At 41.5% G+C, this 19,774-nt stretch overlaps 1 protein-coding gene across 1 annotated transcript; it reads left to right on the forward strand.

Annotated features, from left to right (window-relative positions):
- The first annotated feature begins 540 nt into the window (after window positions 1-540).
- LOC106573218 (alpha-parvin) lies at window positions 541-19,682 on the forward strand. The gene is made up of 12 exons (XM_014148057.2): window positions 541-840; window positions 7,085-7,174; window positions 7,275-7,448; window positions 7,648-7,788; window positions 10,455-10,570; window positions 10,897-10,955; window positions 14,573-14,592; window positions 14,769-14,830; window positions 14,911-14,979; window positions 16,660-16,761; window positions 17,782-17,854; window positions 18,530-19,682. Exons 1-12 carry the CDS (start codon window positions 705-707, stop codon window positions 18,604-18,606), a joined length of 1,119 nt encoding a protein of 372 aa, XP_014003532.1. The 5' UTR covers window positions 541-704; the 3' UTR covers window positions 18,607-19,682.
- The last annotated feature ends 92 nt before the right edge of the window (window positions 19,683-19,774 follow it).

The following is a 19,774-nucleotide window of genomic DNA, read 5'->3' on the forward strand; positions in this document are numbered from 1 at the left end:
ACGGGCCCTTGGGCTCAAATGTTGTAAGCCGCATTGGACCCACATCGTGCCAATGTGGGCATGTTTGCTTGGAAAAGATGGGCTTATTTCAGGCAAAGTATGGGCTGACCTCACCAGATATGGCCTGCCCACACTGGGCAACACTGGGCAAATCCTTTGGGGACCAACCTGGAGCTGATGAGCAAAGGCACAACAGCCCAATGTGGGCAACCTACGCAAAGCCAATATTTTTGCCCGCATTGGACCCTCATCGTACCAATATGGACATGTTTGCTGGGTTGCCATACCATGTGGTGATGCAGCCAATCTAGATGCTTTCAATGGTGCATCTGTAGAACTTTTTGAGGTTACAACGCCTATTTTGGTGGTATTAGAATAACGCCTATAACAATGTCTATGCATCCTTACTGATACCACTAGAAAAATATGATAATGAAGAAATGTGTTTGTGATAAATCAGAAGTTACATAGCACACTGGTCAAAGCAAACAGGGGCCATGTGCGACCACGTATTCAGCCAGTAGGGTTTTATTTACACTAGAAATAGGGGAGGGAACAAGGAAGGGATTTAAGGCTGGATGAAATTCCGTTTCCGCTTTAGGGAGTGAAAATTCATTTGAGCAGAATTTGACTTGAAAATCTATTTATTTCAGAGACCTACTCAACTTTTACAATATTGATTGTACTTTTGGATAAGTTGTATCATGGCCACTTCGCCGCAAAAGTCGCCATCCTCTCCGTCGCCGACGACTCCGAAATCACCCTCTTCCAGAAAGAAAGATGACTCGTTCCTGGGAAAACTTGGAGGAACTTTAGTAAGAAGAAAGAAGGCAAAAGAAGGTACATTTCTGATCAAAACAATACTGTCACGACCATGTCTAAACTTTACTTGCGTGAAGTAGCATGTGTATAAAATAAAATGTAAAAAAAGCACAAGCGGAAAATAAGTATTTTATGGAATGACCGTGTAGTTCATTTTAATTAGCTAGTCGCTACAACATTGTTTCAATGTGAGCAGAAAATACGTTGTGTAATGAAGTCACGCCTCGACCATTGTCTACTCTTCAGTCTGATTCTGTCAATACGTTATTGGTAAAGGAATATCGCCTTTGCCTGCTTTCCGAACTGCAAATTCATTGAAGAGATCAGAATGGCGTAGGGTACTACATAGGCTTAAGCTTACACAATCTTATAGGATGTCTTGTATATCAACGTTCTTGTATTGACCCGAGTTGGCCTGCAGGGCAGCCTGGGGGCGCATGCAGTGCCTAGTAGAGTTACTCACTGTAGCTGCAGGCTATGGTTGCCATGTAGGGTATGCTACTACTTCAGATGCAATTACTCAGGAATGAGGCATGAGCAAACACAACTCCAGGAGCAGCTGCACTGCTAGTATATGCATTTTATTTCACTGGTACAGGATTAACACACCTATAAAATGAACGAGTTGCCCATTGTTTTATCCTCAAGTTCATCATCAAATGAATTAAAGTTGCACATTAAGTGGAAATGTTCCCTCTTCTTTTGTCCTGTTCAGAGTGCCCCCGATCTCCAGGGGGCCCCCAAAATGTGGTTGTCCGGCCCTGCACTTGTGTTATGATTGGTTTGTATCAATCAGGGTTCACAGGGCTGAGTGGTTGCCCCCCTACAGCTGAGCCCTATCCCGTCTCTCCCTCACTCACATCCACGACGGAGCACACTGGCCAGGATGTCCGCAGTGTGTTCCTGGTGATCTGATGGAAAGCTTCTCTGGTCCAGCGTTGCGGCAGTATATTTAATTTGAAGCTCTCTGACATTTTACGATGGGGAGGAAGAGAGGGAGCACGGCCTTGAACAAGCCTGTTGATTGGACCGCGGCGAGAGAGAGGGAGGAAAGGGCGAGACAGAGAGTGTTAGAGACAGGACAGTGGATGTTAAGCAGGCTGGAGGAGAGGATGAGTCAGTGAAGGGAAGCTGCTGGAAACCCACAGAATGGAGCGATGGGCTGTGGAGCACTCTGCCCACCAGGTAAGACAGCCTGCTAGTATTCACCCACCCACTGCTGGAGCATGAGAAGGGGAAGGAGAAACAATGTGGCTGCATTTCAACAATCTAAAGTGGCGTCCTTTGCTGCTTTCCCTTCCTTCATTTTCACATAGATAGTGTTGCAGGATGGGTGTAAGCAATGCTTGGTGGATACCTACCGGGTACTTGCTTTCACCAATCCAGGTCCTTCACATAAGTGCATATGAAGGAAAGGAGACGAGGAATGGAGACCCAGTGTCTGTAGCAGGTCTGGTATAGGATTAGCACCCCAACTCATAGCATTACCTGCTCCGTGTGTGAATCTCTGCTGGTCTAGAGGACATTGTTTATGGACATTATTTAAATGTGTGATTGGGAGGGCAGTGATAATACCTCTCATGTTTTGTAGACACTCCTGATGCATACATTTTTCAGTCATACAATTATTTCTGAGAGAAGGCATACAGTGCCCTCAGAAAGTCTTCATTCCACATATCAAATTTTATTTGTCACATATTCCGAATAATTTTAACCAACAATGCAGTTCAAGAAATGGAGTTAAGGAAATATGTACAAAAAAATAAAAGTAACACTTAAAAATGACAACGAAGCTATATACAGGGGGTACCGGTTCCGAGTCAATGTGTGGGGGCCGGGAGTACAGGTTAGTCGAGGTCATTTGTACATGTAGGTAGGGCTAAAGTGACTGCTCGGTTACAGCCCGAGTTCAAAATGGATTAAGTCGTTTTTTTCTCACTCATCTACACACAATACCCCATAATGACAAAGTGAAAACATGTTTTTAGAAATGTTTGCTAATTCATTGAAAATGAAATGCATAAATATCTCATTTACATAAGTACTCACACCCCTGAGGCAATACTTTGTAGAAGCAGCTGTGAGTCTTTCTGGGTGAATCTCGAAGAGCTTTCCACACCTGGATTGTGCAACATTTGCACAATCCCATTACTCCTCTTTTCAAAATTCTTCAAGCTCTGTCAAATTGGTTGTTGATCATTCCTTGACAACCATTTTCAGGTCTTGCTGTAGATTTTCAAGTAGATTTAAGTCAACTGTAACTCAGCCACTCAGGAACATTCATTATCTTCTTGGTCAGCAACTCCAGTGTAGATTTGGCCTTGTGTTTTAGGTTATTGTCCTGTTGAAAAGTGAATTCATCTCCCAGTGTCTGGTGAAAAAGACTGAACTAGAATTTTGCTTCTGCTTAGCTCTGTTTCTTTTTTTATCCTGAATAACTCCCCTGTCCTTAGCGATTTAAAATCATACCCATAACACTATGCAGTGATGGAAAAAGTACTCAATTGTCATACTTGAGTAAAAGTAAAGATACCCTTAATAAAAAAGACTCAAGTAAAAATGAAAGTCACCCAGTAAAATACTACTTGAGTGAAAGTCTAAACGTATTTGGGTTTTAAATATACTTTATCATAAGTAAATGGAATTGCTAGAATGTACTTAAGTATCAAAAGTAAAAGTATAAACCAATTCAAATTCCCTATATTAAGCAAACCAGACAGCACAATTTTATTTAAATGTATTGGTGGTTAGCCGGGGGCACACTCCAACACTGACATAATTTACAAACAAAGCATTTGTGTTTAGTGAGTCCGCCAAATCAGATGCAGTACGGATGACCAGGGATGTTCTCTTGATAAGTGTGTGAAATGAACCATTTTCGTGTCAAAATGTAACGAGCACTTTTGGGTGTCAGGAAAAATGTATGGAGTAAAAAGTACATTATTTTCTTAAGGAATGTAGTGAAGTAAAAGTTGGCTAAAATATAAATAGTAAAGTACAGATACCCCCAAAAAGTACTTAGGTAAAAATACTTTGAAGTACTACTTAAAACCTCTTGGGGCTATGTGGGACGCTAGCGTGCCACCCGTGGTGCACCCTATCAACACAGCAGGTGCATTTCAAGAGCGGCAAATTTGAAACCAAATAAATGTCAAAATTCTAATTTTTCAAACATACAAGTATCTTACACCCTTTGAAAGATAAACATCTCCTTAATCTAACCACGTTGTCCGATTTCAAAAAGGTTTTACGGCGAAAGCATAAAGTTAGATTATGTTAGGAGAGTACATTGACAATAGCTGTGTGTAATGTTTTGTCAATTCAAAGACAGGGTCACCAAAACCATAAAACCAGCTAAAATGATGCACTAACCTTTTACAATCTCCATCAGATGACACTCCTAGGACATTATGTTAGACAATGCATGCATTTTTAGTTCTATCAAGTTCATATTTATATCCAAAAACAGCGTTTTACTATGGCATTGATGTTGAGGAAATCGTTTCCCTCCAATAACCGGCAGTCAAGTCAGCACCACAAATTAAATAATTAAAATTAGAAAACATTGGTAAAATATTATATTGTCATTTAAAGAATTATAGATTTACATCTCTTGAACGCAATCAACTTGCCAGATTTAAAAATAACCTTACTGGGAAATCACACTTTGCAATAATCTGAGCACTGCGCCCAGAAAAATATGCTTTGCTATACAGACAAACGGCCATGTTGGAGAGATCGAAAATACTATGTAAATAATCCATTACCTTTGATTCTCTTCATCAGATGTCACTTCCCGGGATCCCAGGTCCATAACGAATGTAGTTTTGTTAAAAAAAGCTCATAATTTATATCCAAAAAGATCCGTGTTGTTAGCACATGATCTAAGCCAGCCGGACTTCTCGTCATGAACGAGGGGAAAAAATATATTTACGTTCGTTCAAACATGTCAAACGTTGTATAGCATAAATCATTAGGGCCTTTTTTAACCAGAACATGAATAATATTCAAGGTGGACGAATGCATTCTCTTTTAAAACGTTTTGGAACGAGGGTACCCAACATGACCTCGCGCGCCAGAGTCTAATCGGCCATCACCGTTCCAAGGCTCTTGTTCGGTCAGATCTCATAGTAGGAGATTCAAAACACTTTGTAAAGGCTGGTGACATCTAGTGGAAGCAATAGGAAAACAAGCAAAACATTAATCAGCCCCTGTGTGTTTCAATGGCATAGGCTTAAAGGTAATTCAACACATCAGGTATCCACTTCCTGTCAGAAAATGTCTCAGGGTTTTGCCTGCCAAATGAGTTCTGTTATACTCACAGACACCATTCAAACAGTTTTAGAAACTTTTTAGGGTGTTTTCTATCCATATATAATAAGTATATGCATATTCTAGTTACTGGGTAGGATTAGTAACCAGATTAAATCGGGTACGTTTTTTTATCCAGCCGTGAAAATACTGCCCCCTAGCCCCAACAGGTTAAGTACTTTACACCACTGTTCAAAAATATGGAGAGTGGTACTCAGTAATGTTATATTGGATTTGCCCCAAACATAACACTTTGTATTCAGGAAAAAAAGTGAATTGCTTTGCCACATTTTTTGCAGTATTACTTTAGTGCCTTGTTGCAGACAGGTTAACTGTTTTGGAATATTTGTATTCTGTACAGGCTTCCTTCTTTTCACTCTGTCAATTAGGTTAATATTGCAGAGTAACTAAAATGTTGATCCATCCTCAGTTTTCTCCCTTCACAGCCATTAAACTCTCACGGGTTTTAAAGTCTCCATTGGCCTCATTGTGAAATCCCTTAGCGGTTTCCTTCCTCTCCAGCAACTGAATTGGGAAGGACGTCTGTATCATTGTAGTGACTGGGTGAATTGATATACTATCCAAAGTGTGAATAACTTCAACATGCTCAAAGGGATATTCCATGTCTGCTTTTTTTTTTCTCTTCCCCCCATCTACTGATGGGTGCCCTTCTTTGCGAGGCATTGGAAAACCTCCCTGGTCTTTGTTGTTGAATCTGTTTTTGAAAATCAAGCCTCGACTGATGGACCTTACAGATAATTGTATGTCCATTAATCAATTTTAAATTCAGGCTGTAACACAATAAAATCTGGAAAGAGTGAATACTTTCTGAAGGCACTGTATGTCGTGCTGTCAAGACACAGGATATTCTCCTTAGTCTTGATATGATGGTGTTGGGGCTGCTGATGGTGTTGATTAAGAGGATGTCATCCGGGGCTGGGAAGGAAGGCTGAGAAATCCAGCACAGGATGTTCACACCACTACAGGTGTCACTGAAACTGACACGAAGCAGTATAGTGAAACGCATGCTTGGGCAGGGCAGGGGTTGATGGGGAAACCAGGAAGTTCTGTGTGATAAATAGGCTACTAACTGGTGGGGAAAGTATATTGTCTTGGTTAACTGAGAAAAGTGTCAGATCAGATAAGCTGATTTAGGAACGGTGACACAGAAAGCTGAGGTGGTGCAGTGATCTAAGGAGAAAACGTGATATTGATTAAGAATCAATTGTAGCTGCTGCTATTGATTTAAGAATCATCCCCTTTAGAACACGTCTTCTCTGTTGTGAGATATAGCCTAGGGAGGAGGAGTGTACGGATGAGGGCCAATAAGTAGTAGACTATGAGGAAATGTCTGTCCGGAGGACAGAAGGCCATTACCTGGACTTGAGATAAAATTGCAGTGTTTTTCCAATGAGCAGCAGCTTCTAAGAAAATATTCCTTGCCGAGTGAAACCACTTACAGAAATAACCGCTACACCTCAATAATATACCATATTAGACATGATAAAGAAGGCAAAGCCCGGCGCTGTGTTAGCGCTAGGCTATTTTGACCAAATAGCTGTGGTAGTAGTTAGCTAGTGTGTGAGTGGTGTGGGAACACTATTACAGTGCTATCATGTGCTGGTCCCAATCCTAGTAGTTGACCCCCGCCTTAACAACAACCTCTCATTTCCCCTGACCGTCCGTGCTTATATCTGCTGGATTGGCCATACTGGCAAAGCTTAACTGATGCTAAGAGCAGCAAAGTACTGAGCAACAAGAAACGTGTAGTAGCCTAAATTGTAGAAAGCGTTTTTTTGTTGTTGAATTATCACAGTTAAAAAGGAGGCACAAACAGTAAGCCACTTACAACCTACGTGAATTTATAGCTGTTGCACTGAAAGATGGCAGTTTGAGAGGAGGCCTTGTGAGTGACGTGAAGTGCTCTCTCTTGCGTCTTCCCTCCCTACAGTGTCTGAGCTCCAGGAAGAAGGGATGAACGCCATCAACCTGCCCTTGAGCCCCACCCAATACGAACTGGACCCAGAAGACACCATGCTAGGTAAGTGCAGTACAGTACTGTCCCCATCTGAGATCCCTGGCCATAGAAGATGAGACGCCTTGACACTGGCTATACCTAATCTAGCTTTCTGTTCCTACAGAGGAGAATGAGGTCCGCACCATGGTCGACCCCAACTCCAAGAACGACCTGAAACTACAGGAACTCCAGAAGGTGTTGATTGACTGGATCAATGATGTGTTGGTGGGGGAGAGGATCATCGTGAAGGACCTGGCTGAGGATCTATACGACGGGCAGGTTCTGCAGAAACTCTTTGGTGAGGAACAAGTCCATTTAATAGTTTTCCATCAAACTTAAGGGATCACTACTACCAATCACCTTCTCCCTCTGACCATTTTCTCTCAGGCCTTTCTCTCATTGACAGGAATGGCTCTTGTGCAAATGCCTGTATTTATGCTAAAGAAGACCCCTGACCAAATTTAACACATGCCGTTTTCTTTATATATGTGTTTCAGAGAAGCTGGAGGGGGAGAAGCTAAATGTAGCTGAGGTGACCCAGTCGGAGATTGCCCAGAAACAGAAACTGCAGACGGTGCTGGAGAGGATCAACGACTCCATCAAGGTCTCTGCCAGGAGCATCAAATGGAACGTGGACTGTAAGTAGAGCCTGAGAACTTGGTCGTATTAATTAGGCACACCGTAGCAGGACATTACGCAATGAAAAATGATAACAAGCGTTCTTATTGGACAGTCCCTCCATGTTTCAGTCCATTTTCCTCTTTGGTGAGAGAGACTCAGCATACAATAGTTGAGTGAGCCGAGTGGTCAGACAGGTGGAATACATACAGTGAGGGAAAAAAGTAATTGATCCCCTGCTGATTTTGTACGTTTTCCCACTGACAAAGAAATGATCAGTCTATCATTTTAATTGGTAGGTTTATTTGAACAGTGAGAGACAGAATAACAACAAAAAAATCCAGAAAAACACATGTCAAAAATGTTATAAATTGATTTGCATTTTAATGAGGGAAATAAGTATTTGACCCCTCTGCAAAACATGACTTAGTACTTGGTGGCAAAACCCTTGTTAGCAATCAGAGGTCAGACGTTTCTTGTAGTTGGCCACCAGGTTTGCACACATCTCAGGAGGGATTTTGTCTCACTCGTCATTGCAGATCTTCTCCGTCATTAAGGTTTCGAGGCTGACGTTTGGCAACTTGAACCTTCAGCTCCCTCCACAGATTTTCTATGGGATTAAGGTCTGGAGACTGGCTAGGCCACTCCAGGACCTTAATGTGCTTCTTCTTGAGCCACTCCTTTGTTGCCTTGGCTGTGTGTTTTGGGTCATTGTCATGCTGGAATACCCATCCAGGACCCATTTTCAATGCCCTGGCTGAGGGAAGGAGGTTCTCACCCAAGATTTGACAGTAGATGGCCCCGTCCATCATCCTTTTGATGCTGTGAAATTGTCCTGTCCCCTTAGCAGAAAAACACCCCCAAAGCATAATGTTTCCACCTCCATGTTTGACGGTGGGGATGGTGTTCTTGGGGTCATAGGCAGCATTCCTCCTCCTCCAAACATGGCGAGTTGAGTTAATGCCAAAGAGCTCCATTTTGGTATCATCTGACCACAACACTTTCACCCAGTTGTCCTCTGAATCCTTCAGATGTTCATTGGCAAACTTCAGACGGGCATGTATATGTGCTTTCTTGAGCAGGGGGACGTTGCGGGCGCTGCAGGATTTCAGTCCTTCACGGCGTAGTGTGTTACCAATTGTTTTCTTGGTGACTATGGTCCCAGCTGCCTTGAGATCATTGACAAGATCCTCCCGTGTAGTTCTGGGCTGATTCCTTCACCGTTCTCATGATCATTGCAACTCCAGAAGGTGAGATCTTGCATGGAGCCCCAGGCCGAGGGAGATCGACAGTTCTTTTGTGTTTCTTCCATTTGCGAATAATCGCACCAACTGTTGTCACCTTCTCACCAAGCTGCTTGGCGATGGTCTTGTAGCCCATTCCAGCCTTGTGTAGGTCTACAATCTTGTCCCTGACATCCTTGGAGAGCTCTTTGGTCTTGGCCATGGTGGAGAGTTTGGAATCTGATTGATTGATTGCTTCTGTGGACAGGTGTCTTTTATACAGGTAACAAACTGAGATTAGGAGCACTCCCTTTAAGAGTGTGCTCCTAATCTCAGCCCGTTACCTGTATAAAAGACACCTGGGAGCCATAAATCTTTCTGATTGAGAGGGGGTCAAATACTTATTTCCCTCATTAAAATGCAAATCAATTTATAACATTTTTGACATGCGTTTTTCTGGATTTTTTTGTTGTTATTCTGTCTCTCACTGTTCAAATAAACCTTCCATTAAAATTATAGACTGATCATTTCTTTGTCAGTGGGCAAACGTACAAAATCAGCAGGGGATCAAATACTTTTTTCCCTCACTGTAGGGGCTTCAGCTTGATACGAGTCCGTCCACTGGTCGTCGAGTTCTCTGCTTCCCATTGATCCGTCTCTAATGGAGAAGGAATGTCTGTCCATACAGTACATTTCAGTAAAAGCACTTTAGGTTTGCCTTGATGTCTCTATTTTATGAGGCTTTTAACAAGAATATGATAAACTGGTGATGGCATTCTAACTTGGGTTGTATGAGAAAAGGAAAGGGAGTTGTAGCAATGAATTGATTTGAGGGAAGTAGTCCAGAAATAGACATATTCATTAAAGTTGGAATCTGTAGCGGTGAAACTGCCACGTCTGTTTGCAATATTCCAAACAAAAAATACGTGACTTAAAACGACAAGCACTGTTTTAATCAGGGCACATCATGGCACGTGATAGAACAGCAGAGTATGTACACTGTATTATTTTAGAATTTTTTTGTATTACTTTGCTTTCCAAAAACCATAACAAATGGGCCTGGGGCAGCCAGTGGCGCTAATGTGGATCTCTGCTTACGGTAAGAGGTATATTAATGACTACATCACGAGAGAGGAACACTTGAATGATATGGTGTTTTTTGATTGAATTTACTTCAGATTTCTGTCACCCAAGCGTTAACCAAATCAATGCGTTGTTCCCTGCTTTCAACCTTTTTTCTTTTTAAGCTGAAGAAAACACCTAAGGGAGATGTAACGCACACTTCTGTTCTGATCCTCTTAGGCTAAGAGGATCAGGCCGATATCAGAGGGCTTTTAGATACCTCTCCTTTAATTTAGCTTATTTTTATTAGGCAGGAATCAAAACATTCTTTCCTTCATTGATTGTTCTTCCAACCAATGAAAACTAAAGCAAATCCCCATTTCTGTCGGTCTCTTGCCCAGCGGTCCATGCTAAGAGTATAGTGGCCATTCTTCACCTCTTGGTGGCGCTGTCTCAGCACTTCAGAGCACCAATCAGACTTCCTGATCACGTGTCCATCCAAGTAGTGGTGGTTCAGGTACTGTAAATCCTCTTATTTTGCTTGGTGCATAGTACACATGAATGAAACTTGATATAAGTCTCTGAGGTCATATACATGTTTTGTTACATGTTATAATAACTTCGTTATACATGCTTATAAATGCTGTTTTACGATAAATTGCAGTACTACATTACTTTATGTCAAATTATACAATGGGTGGGTCTAATCCTGAATGCTGATTGGTTAAAAGCGCATTCCAGCCGGTGTCTATTCCACAAGTTACCACCGGCTAAATCTATGACGTTAAAATGCCTATTTACTCTGTTCCTTTTCCTGTTTCTTTTTTCTTTATTTTCTCTCAGAAAAGGGAGGGGATTCTGCAATCTCGCCAGATCCAGGAGGAGATCACGGGCAATACAGAGTAGGTCGCTTTTTCTCTGATGGGATGAACCAGTCATTGAGAGAACACACTCCTCCTCACTCCGTGTTAGAGCTCTGTTATGCCAGAAACAGGGATAGGTTCACCACAGCAGTAAACCACATACCACTGTCTTCCCCAAAACACAATGCAATCTCCTATTTACAATATGAAGTACTTTAATATAGATTTGTATCTCTCAGATGCAATCCCCTCTGTAGCCTTTATGAAATAACTGCATCCTATGAATAGGTTTTCAAGCACAATTATTTCACCAGTGTGTATGAGCACAGTCGACCATTGTATAAACAGGGATGTGATGGTTCCTTGCCAGTGTAGCGTTGCTGAGGTTGGAGCGGTCCAGCAGGTCCAGAGTAGCTGGGGAGATTAGTGGGTGAGCGAAGCCCTCATATCATGGTCACGGTCACAGGGCTGTTATCATATGACCAGGACCGTTGCCCTGCCACTGCCATCAGGGATTACATCACGAAGAGAACGGGTGCCGTATGGCCATTCCTTGTTGGCCCTCTTGTGTGTGATAGCTGATGGGATGTGGCAGCAGCCCCTTGACTCAACGTGTGACAATGCCTAGTGGCCCATTTTGTTCATGTTCAGTAAGGTTAATCGCTTGTGTACTCCAACAATATTACCGTATTCACCACCAACATTCCTCTGCATCAGGTTGATATGAATGTATCAATAGTATTTTTATTTATTTTTTATTTAACCTTTATTTAACTAGGCAAGTCAGTTAAGAGCAAATTCTTATTTACAATGACGGCCTGCCAAAAGGCCTCCTACGGGGGCCTGGGATTAAAAATAAGTACACATAAATATAGGACAAGAGAGACAACACTATGTAAAGAGAGACCTAAGACGACAACATAGTAAGGCAACAACACATAACAACACAGCACGGTAGCAACACAACATAACAACAACATGGTAGCAGCACAAAACATGGTACAAACATTATTGGGCACAGACAACAGCACAAAGGGCAAGAAGGTAGAGACAACAATACATCGCACAAAGCAGCCACAACTGTCAGTAAGAGTGTCCATGATTGAGTCTTTAAATGAAGATATTGAGATAAAACTGTCCAGTTTGAGTGTTAGTTGCAGCTCGTTCCAGTCGCTAGCTGCAGCGAACTGAAAAGACCAGCGACCCAGGGATGTGTGTGCTTTGGGGACCTTAACAGAATGTGACTGGCAGAATGGGTGTTGTATGTGGAGGATGAGGGCTGCAGTAGGGGGAGTGAGGCCTAAGAGGGTTTTATAAATGAGCATCAACCAGTGGGTCTTGCGACAGTTATACAGAGATGACCCGTTTACAGAGGAGTATAGAGTGCAGTGATGTGTCCTATAAGGAGCATTGGTGGCAAATCTGATGGCCGAATGGTAAAGAACATCTAGCCGCTCGAGAGCACCCTTACCTGTCGATCTATCTATTATGTCTCTGTAAAATAGCATGGGTAGGATGGTCATCTGAATCAGGGTTAGTTTGGCAGCTGGGGTGAAAGAGGAGCGATTACGATAGAGGAAACCAAGTCTAGATTTAACCTTAGCCTTTGATATGTGGTGAGAGAAGGACAGTGTACCGTGTAGCAATACTCCCAAATACTTGTATGATGTGACTACCTCAAGCTCTAAACCCTCAGAGGTAGTAATCACACCTGTGGGAAGAGGGGCGTTCTTCTTAACAAACTAGATGACCTTTGTTTAGGAGGTGTTCAGAACAAGGTTAAAGGTAGTGAAAGCTTGTTGGACACTAAGAAAGCTTTGTTTTAGAGCTTTTAACACAAAATCCGGGGATGGGCCAGCTGAGTAGAAGACTGTACCATCTGTATATAAATGGATGAGAGCACTTCCTACTGCCTGAGCTATGTTGATGTAAATTGAGAAGTGCGGGGTCCTAGGATCAGGCCTTGGGGTACTCTTGGTGACAGGCAGTGGCTGAGACAGCAGAATTTGACTTTATGCACTGCACTCTTTGAGAGGTAGTTGGCAAACCAGGCCAAAGACCCATCAGAGACGCCAATACTCCTTAGCCGGCCCACAAGAATGGAATGGTCTACCGTATCAAAAGCTTAGGCCAAGTCAATAAAAATAGCAGCACAACATTGCTTAGAATCAAGGGCAATGGTGACATCATTGAGGACCTTTAAGGTTGCAGTTACACATCCATAACCTGAGCGGAAACCAGATTGCATACATGAAAGAATACTGTCGACATCAAGAAAGCCAGTCAGTTGATTATTGACAAGTTTTTCCAACACTTTTGATAAACAGGGCAAAATAGAAATAGGCCTATAACAGTTAGGATCAGCTTGATCTCCCCCCTTTTAAATAAAGGATGAACTGTGGCTGCCTTCCAAGCAATGGGAACCTCCCCAGAAAGGAGAGACAGGCTTGGCAATGATAGGGGCAGCAACGTTAAAGAATAAAGAGGCTAAACCATCTGACCCAGATGTTTTTTGGGGGTCAAGTTTAAGGTGCTCCTTCAGCACCTCTGACTCAGTGACTGCCTGCAGGGAGAAACTTTGTAGCGGGGCAGGGGAAAAAGAGGGAGAAGCATCGGGGATAGTCGCATTAGAAGGGGTGGGAGATGAGGAAATGATGGACGGGCAAGGAGGCATGGCTGAGTCAAATACGAATCCTGACTTAATGAAGTGGTGATTTAAAGAGCTCAGCCATATGCTTCTTGTCAGTAACAACCACATTAACATTAAGGGACATGGGCAACTGTGAGGAGGAGGGTTTATTCTCCAGGTCTTTAACCATTTTCCAGATTTTCTTGGGGTTACAGAGAGAGCGAGAGAGAGAGTTACTTTAAGGAACAGTTAACTTTGGCCTTCCGGATAGCCTAAGTGCACTTATTTCTCATTTGCCTGAATGAGAAAAAGTCAGCCGGAGTATGCGCGAGCCGAGCCTGTTGCCAAATGCAATTCTTGAGGTGGAGTAACTCTGCAAGATCCCAGTCGAACCAGGGGCTGAACCTGTTTTTAATTCTCATTTTCTATATGTTTGCGTGTTTGTTAACAATACCACTGAAAATATCAAGAAAAGAAGGTCCAAATGTCTTCGACAGAGCTGATTCTATACCCTTTTAGAGGCCAGTTTATGAAGGAAGTCTTGCGCATTTAAAGTTTTTTTAGCAAGTGTCTATGACAATCAGGACAGGTTGTTTCACTGAGCAGCCATTACAAACACAGTCTGTAAAACAGTGATCACGAAGGTCATTACAGAAAACACCAGACTGATGCCTATCAAGAATATTTGTGAGGATTACATTCAGGAGAGTTGCCTTTTCTAGATGTTTGGAGTCATAACTTGTAGGCTTGGTAATAATTTGAGAAAGACTTAGTAGTTGTAGAATAGCTCACTTCGTAAAGCAAGGCGCTTGCAACGCCAGGGTTGTGGGTTCGATTCCCATGGGGGACCAGTATGAAAATGTACTCACTCAGTACTGTAATTCGCTCTGGACAAGAGCGTCAGTCTGCTAAATTACTAAAATGTAAAGTAGGCTAATATGGACATTTTAATTAAGTTCTTTGTGAGTTGTCCTTGTAGACCAAATGGCGCTTTTATATCTTGTTTTGTCTTTCTCTTTTCCCTCAGGGCTTTATCTGGAAGACATGGTATGTGTTCTACTGGGTTTGTTCTCTCCATTTTGTTAATCAGTCGCAGTAAATTTCACAGTTTTAAAAATATATATATTTTTAAATGTAATAGCTGTTTTCAGTATATGACAACCTTGATGCTTTTTACCTCGTTTCTGTGAGTAACGGTATGACTGTTCTCTCCGTCCATTAAGAGCGAGATGCTTTCGACACCCTGTTTGATCATGCTCCAGACAAGCTCAATGTGGTAAAAAAGGTAGTGTGTGTTAATACTAGTAGTAGAGTTTTCTGTTGTACTGTTGGCGTGCCTCACAGAAATGACTGCTTTTGCCACAGACTCTCATCACCTTTGTGAACAAACACTTGAACAAGCTCAATCTGGAGGTGGCTGAACTGGACACACAGGTACAGTATGAACTAGAATTACAGTTGAAGTCGGAAGTTTACATACACCTTAGCGAAATACATTTAAACTCAGTCTTTCACAATTCCTGACATTTAATCCTAGTAAACATTCCCTGTATTATGTCAGTTAGGATCACCACTTTATTTAAAAAATGTGAAATGTCAGAATAATAGTAGACAGAATGATTTATTTCAGCTTGTATTTCTTTCATCACATTCCCAGTGGGTCAGAAGTTTACATACACTCAGTAAGTATTTGGTAGCATTGCCTTTAAATTATTTAACTTGGGTCAAACATTTCGGGAAGCCTTCCCACCATAAGTTGGGTGAATTTTGGCCCATTCCTCCTGACAGAGCTGGTGTAACTGAGTCAGGTTTGTGGGCCTCCTTGCTCGCACACACTTTTTCAGTTCTGCCCACAAGTGTTCTATAGGATTGAGGTCAGGGCTTTGTGATGGCCACTCCAATACCTTGACTTTGTTGTCCTTAAGCCATGTTGCCACAACTTTGGAGGTATGCTTGGGGTCGTTGTCCATTTGGAAAACACATTTGCGACCAAGATTTAACTTCCTGACTAATGTCTTGAGATGTTGCTTCAATATATCCACATAGTTTTCCTACCTCATGATGCCATCTAATTTGTGAAGTGCACCAGTCCCTCCTGTAGCAAAGCACCCCCACAACATGATGCTGCCACCCCCATGCTTCACGGTTGAGATGGTGTTCTTCGGCTTGCAAGCCTCCCCCTTTTTCCTCCAAACACAACGGTGATCATTATGGCCAAACAGTTCTATTTTTGTTTCATCAGACCAGAGGACTTTTCTCCAAAAAGTATGATCTTTGTCCCCATGTGTAGTTGCAAACCATAGTCTGGCTTTTTTTATGGCGGTTTTGGAGCAGTGGCTTCTTCCTTGCTGAGCGGCCTTTCAGGTTATGTCGATATAGGACTCGTTTTACTGTGGATATAGATACTTTTGTACCTGTTTCCTCCAGCATCTTCACAAGGCCCTTTGCTGTTGTTCTGGGATTGATTTTCACTTTTCGCACCAAAGTAGGTTCATCTCTAGGAGATAGAACGCGTCTCCTTCCTGAGCGGTATGACGGCTGTGTGGTCCTATGGTGTTTATACTTGCGTACTATTGTTTGTACACATGAACGTGGTACCTTCAGGCGTTTGGAAATTGCTCCCAAGGATGAATCAGACTTGTGGAGGTCTACAATTGATTTATTTTGATTTTCCGATGATGTCAAGCAGAGGCACTGAGTTTGAATGTAGGCCTTGAAATACATCCACAGGTACACCTCCAATTGACTCAAATGATGTCAATTAGCCTATCAGAAGCTTCTAAAGCCATGACATCCTTTTCTGGAATTTTCCAAGCTGTTTAAAGGCACAGTCAAGTTAGTGTATGTAAACTTCTGACCCACTGGAATTGAGATTAAGTGAAATAATCTGTCTGTAAACAATTGTTGGAAAAATTACTTGTCATGCACAAAGTAGATGTCATAACCAACTTGCCAAAACTCTAGTTTGTTAATAAGAAATTTGTGGAGTGGTTGAAAAACGAGTTTTAATGACTCCAACCTAAGTGTATGTAAACTTCCGACTTCAACTGTATCTAATTACAATCATACGTCTTGAATATTGATATGAATAAGCATGGTTTTTTTATTCTTTAGTTTGCAGACGGTGTGTACCTTGTTCTGCTGATGGGATTGCTGGAGGGCTACTTTGTTCCACTCTATAATTTCTTCCTGACTCCTGAGAACTTTGAACAACAGGTATGTTGACATTTACTCTCCATTTTTCCAAATTCTATCTTTGCTTTGTGTGGTACACTTTAATGACAGTGAACACACTAGTCTTTGTTTTGTTCCGTTTCATACATTTCCAGCAAATTATTGTATTTTCAGGCCCTAATTGTTAAATTCAATCATTTGCATCATTGTTAAATTCAAGATGGCTAATCCCTCGGTGATTATCTATATTTGCTGATATTAGTATTTATCATGAAGATTATTCCATATTGTCAAACAGACAATGTGCAACCCAAAGCCTCTTGACGGCTATTCTTAGCAGGCTTTCTAACGGGACGCCCTGTCAGGCCTGAGACTGGGTCCTCTCCAGCAGGCTGTGCTGTGCCAGGCAGTGGGCACCCGGCAGGCAGCATCTGTAATCTGCTCCTGCACAGAAAATCAATAAGTGGCCAGGAGATTAGCGCTAATGCAGGGAGAGGAGGGGGGGACGACAAGGGGTATTTTCAGGGACAGCTGCTATATAGGAGTCCCTGGTACTCGCCTGAAGGAATCCTCCAATGGTCAGTCTCGGTATTGCTTGATTTTTAACTCTCTTGTTCTTCCTTCCCTTTCGCTCTCTCACTCTTTCTTCTCTGTCTCAAGCTCTCTCTTTCTCTTAAGCTTTGGCTACTAATTATCCACTCCATATTTCCTAAATTGCCTTCACCTCCTAGCTGATCTGTTCTAAGGCTTCCCACATTCTGTACTGACACTCGGTACCACACTTTTACATAAACCAAAACCACAACCAAATTCTGATAGAACCCCCCTCCTCCTCCTTTTTGCCTGGTGCCGAGTGACTGTTTGTCCAGCTGTAAAGAGCTTATGGGTTTATTGAGCTGATGTTTACACACCTAGGAACCTGTGGTAGGGGAACTGTAATGACTTGTGTGAATTGTATAGGTGTGATATGGTTTGGGAGCTGTTTCCTCATACTCTTGGCCTACCTGTGTGTGGCTTGCTCTTCTGCTGTGTAATGTTGCTGTCATTGACTTTCTCATGCAGGTGCACAACGTGTCCTTCTCTTTTGAGCTGATGCAAGACGGAGGTTTGGAGAGACCAAAACCTAGACCTGAAGGTAGGTGTTCTCGTTCAGGATGCTGTTTATATAGTTCCCATGGACAATTATGTTTTGTATTACTTTTACTTTTTTGTTGTTGTCCTTTTTCTTATCTTTAAGAAAACTGATTCTGGAAATTTGGTGCAAAACCATGATGGCGCAATACATTTGCCTCCTAATTTAAAGTCAGTATTTTTTGGGTGAAAATTCCATCAGGCAATAAGCCCTGACAGCAACATTCTCACATAAAGCAAAACTTATCTTCCATTCGAACTGTTCCAAGATAATTGTCTATATGCTCTTCTACTGTACAAATCCATTCAGTGAATCTTAAATGCCACACTTTGCTAAAGTAAAAGCACTACACACCAAGCCCCTTTGTGGATATGTTTACTTGTTGGGGTTTGTGTGTGTTTACGTGACGTCTTTGTTAGTTTGTCCTTAGTATTATGTAGTAGTGTGTCTGTGAATGCGTGTTGCAACACATTCATGGTCGGTGTACCTTTTTCATTGGCGGTGTTGTACCTGAATCATTTCTCATGGTCAAAACATTTCCTTTATACCGCATATCCTGCTAGAATTTAATAAAAAAATAATATTTTTTACTGGTATTGACTCTATCAAAACATTTCTTTTTTTGGAGAGATTGCTGTCTGTGTTTATTCAAACGTTATTAATTCCCTTGTTTCCCAGATATCGTGAACTGTGACCTCAAGTCAACCCTGAGGGTGCTGTACAACCTCTTCACCAGGTACAGAAATGTGGAGTGAATATGCAGTGTTGGGGGTGACTCATTTTATTGGGTACCACATTCAAGTTTCAAGCATTTTTTTTCCCCCAATTACATGCTTCAAAGGAAGTTGTCCCTTGCAAAGAACAGTACGAACCAATTCAGGACATTCAGCATTGGTATTATCAATATTTTTTTATAGATTCCATTATTCCAAATATTTTATGTGCTATAATAATAACTTCTACTATTGTTTGCCATTTTAAAATACACTACATACTGTATCTATTTTTGTTTCTTAAATGAATGCATATTAGTCTAAGTAAAAACAGTCATTGTATGATTGGTATTTTAATGAGATTTTTTTTATTGATGATAAATTCAAAAAAAATTCTTCTTAATGTCATATTTCAAAAGGTTGATTATAGTGATGACATTTCTTCATGTTTCCATCGCTAAAGCTCGTTTCATTTATTTACTAAACAAATGTTTGTTAACCTATATTTCTAGTGCTTTTGTGTACACCTGACCTTCTTATTCACTTAGCTGTTTTCTACTTTCACTAGTAGATGAGTGCCTTTTTAAATAAAAATACTGTACTGCATGCCGTCATTAGGAAGACACCACTTAAAGTGCTGACTGTGATTTGAATATGCTCTTTTACTTTATTCTCAAAAATGCTTTGCATGTATCATATATGTTAAATGTTTTAATAACCCCCGAACTGAAATTCCTAAAATGTTGGAACGTTAAAACAATCTTGTAAAGAAACGGAAGGTCTCCCTCATGGTAACACTTTGTTTGGATAGTCCATCTGTAGATGCTCTAGCAGTGGTCACCAACCTTTTTTGGAGTCCATCAGTTTCTGAGTCAAAATGCAAGCCGTTTTACATAACTTAAACGTAAGCCTATGCAACATGACCCTATTAAAAACAGCACTGTATTAATGAGGTTTGTACAGAACATGATCACTGCATATTGGCTTTGCTTGAATTGCCCTGCCAATGCATTGTTATTCTTCTCAGACCATTAAAGAACAATATATATATATAATGTAGGCTACAGGATCACACCAATAAAAGCTCAGTTGTTGTATTACTTGTGAAGCACAGCTGAGTGAGTGTACATTTTAAATAATTCACATTTTTTCTGTTTACTGGTCTGACGGTGCCTGCATCTGATGGTCAGTCTCAGCGGAGGGAGAGAGC

This window comes from Salmo salar, chromosome ssa16, assembly GCF_905237065.1.
Source record: "Salmo salar chromosome ssa16, Ssal_v3.1, whole genome shotgun sequence".
Classification (NCBI taxonomy): domain Eukaryota; kingdom Metazoa; phylum Chordata; class Actinopteri; order Salmoniformes; family Salmonidae; genus Salmo; species Salmo salar.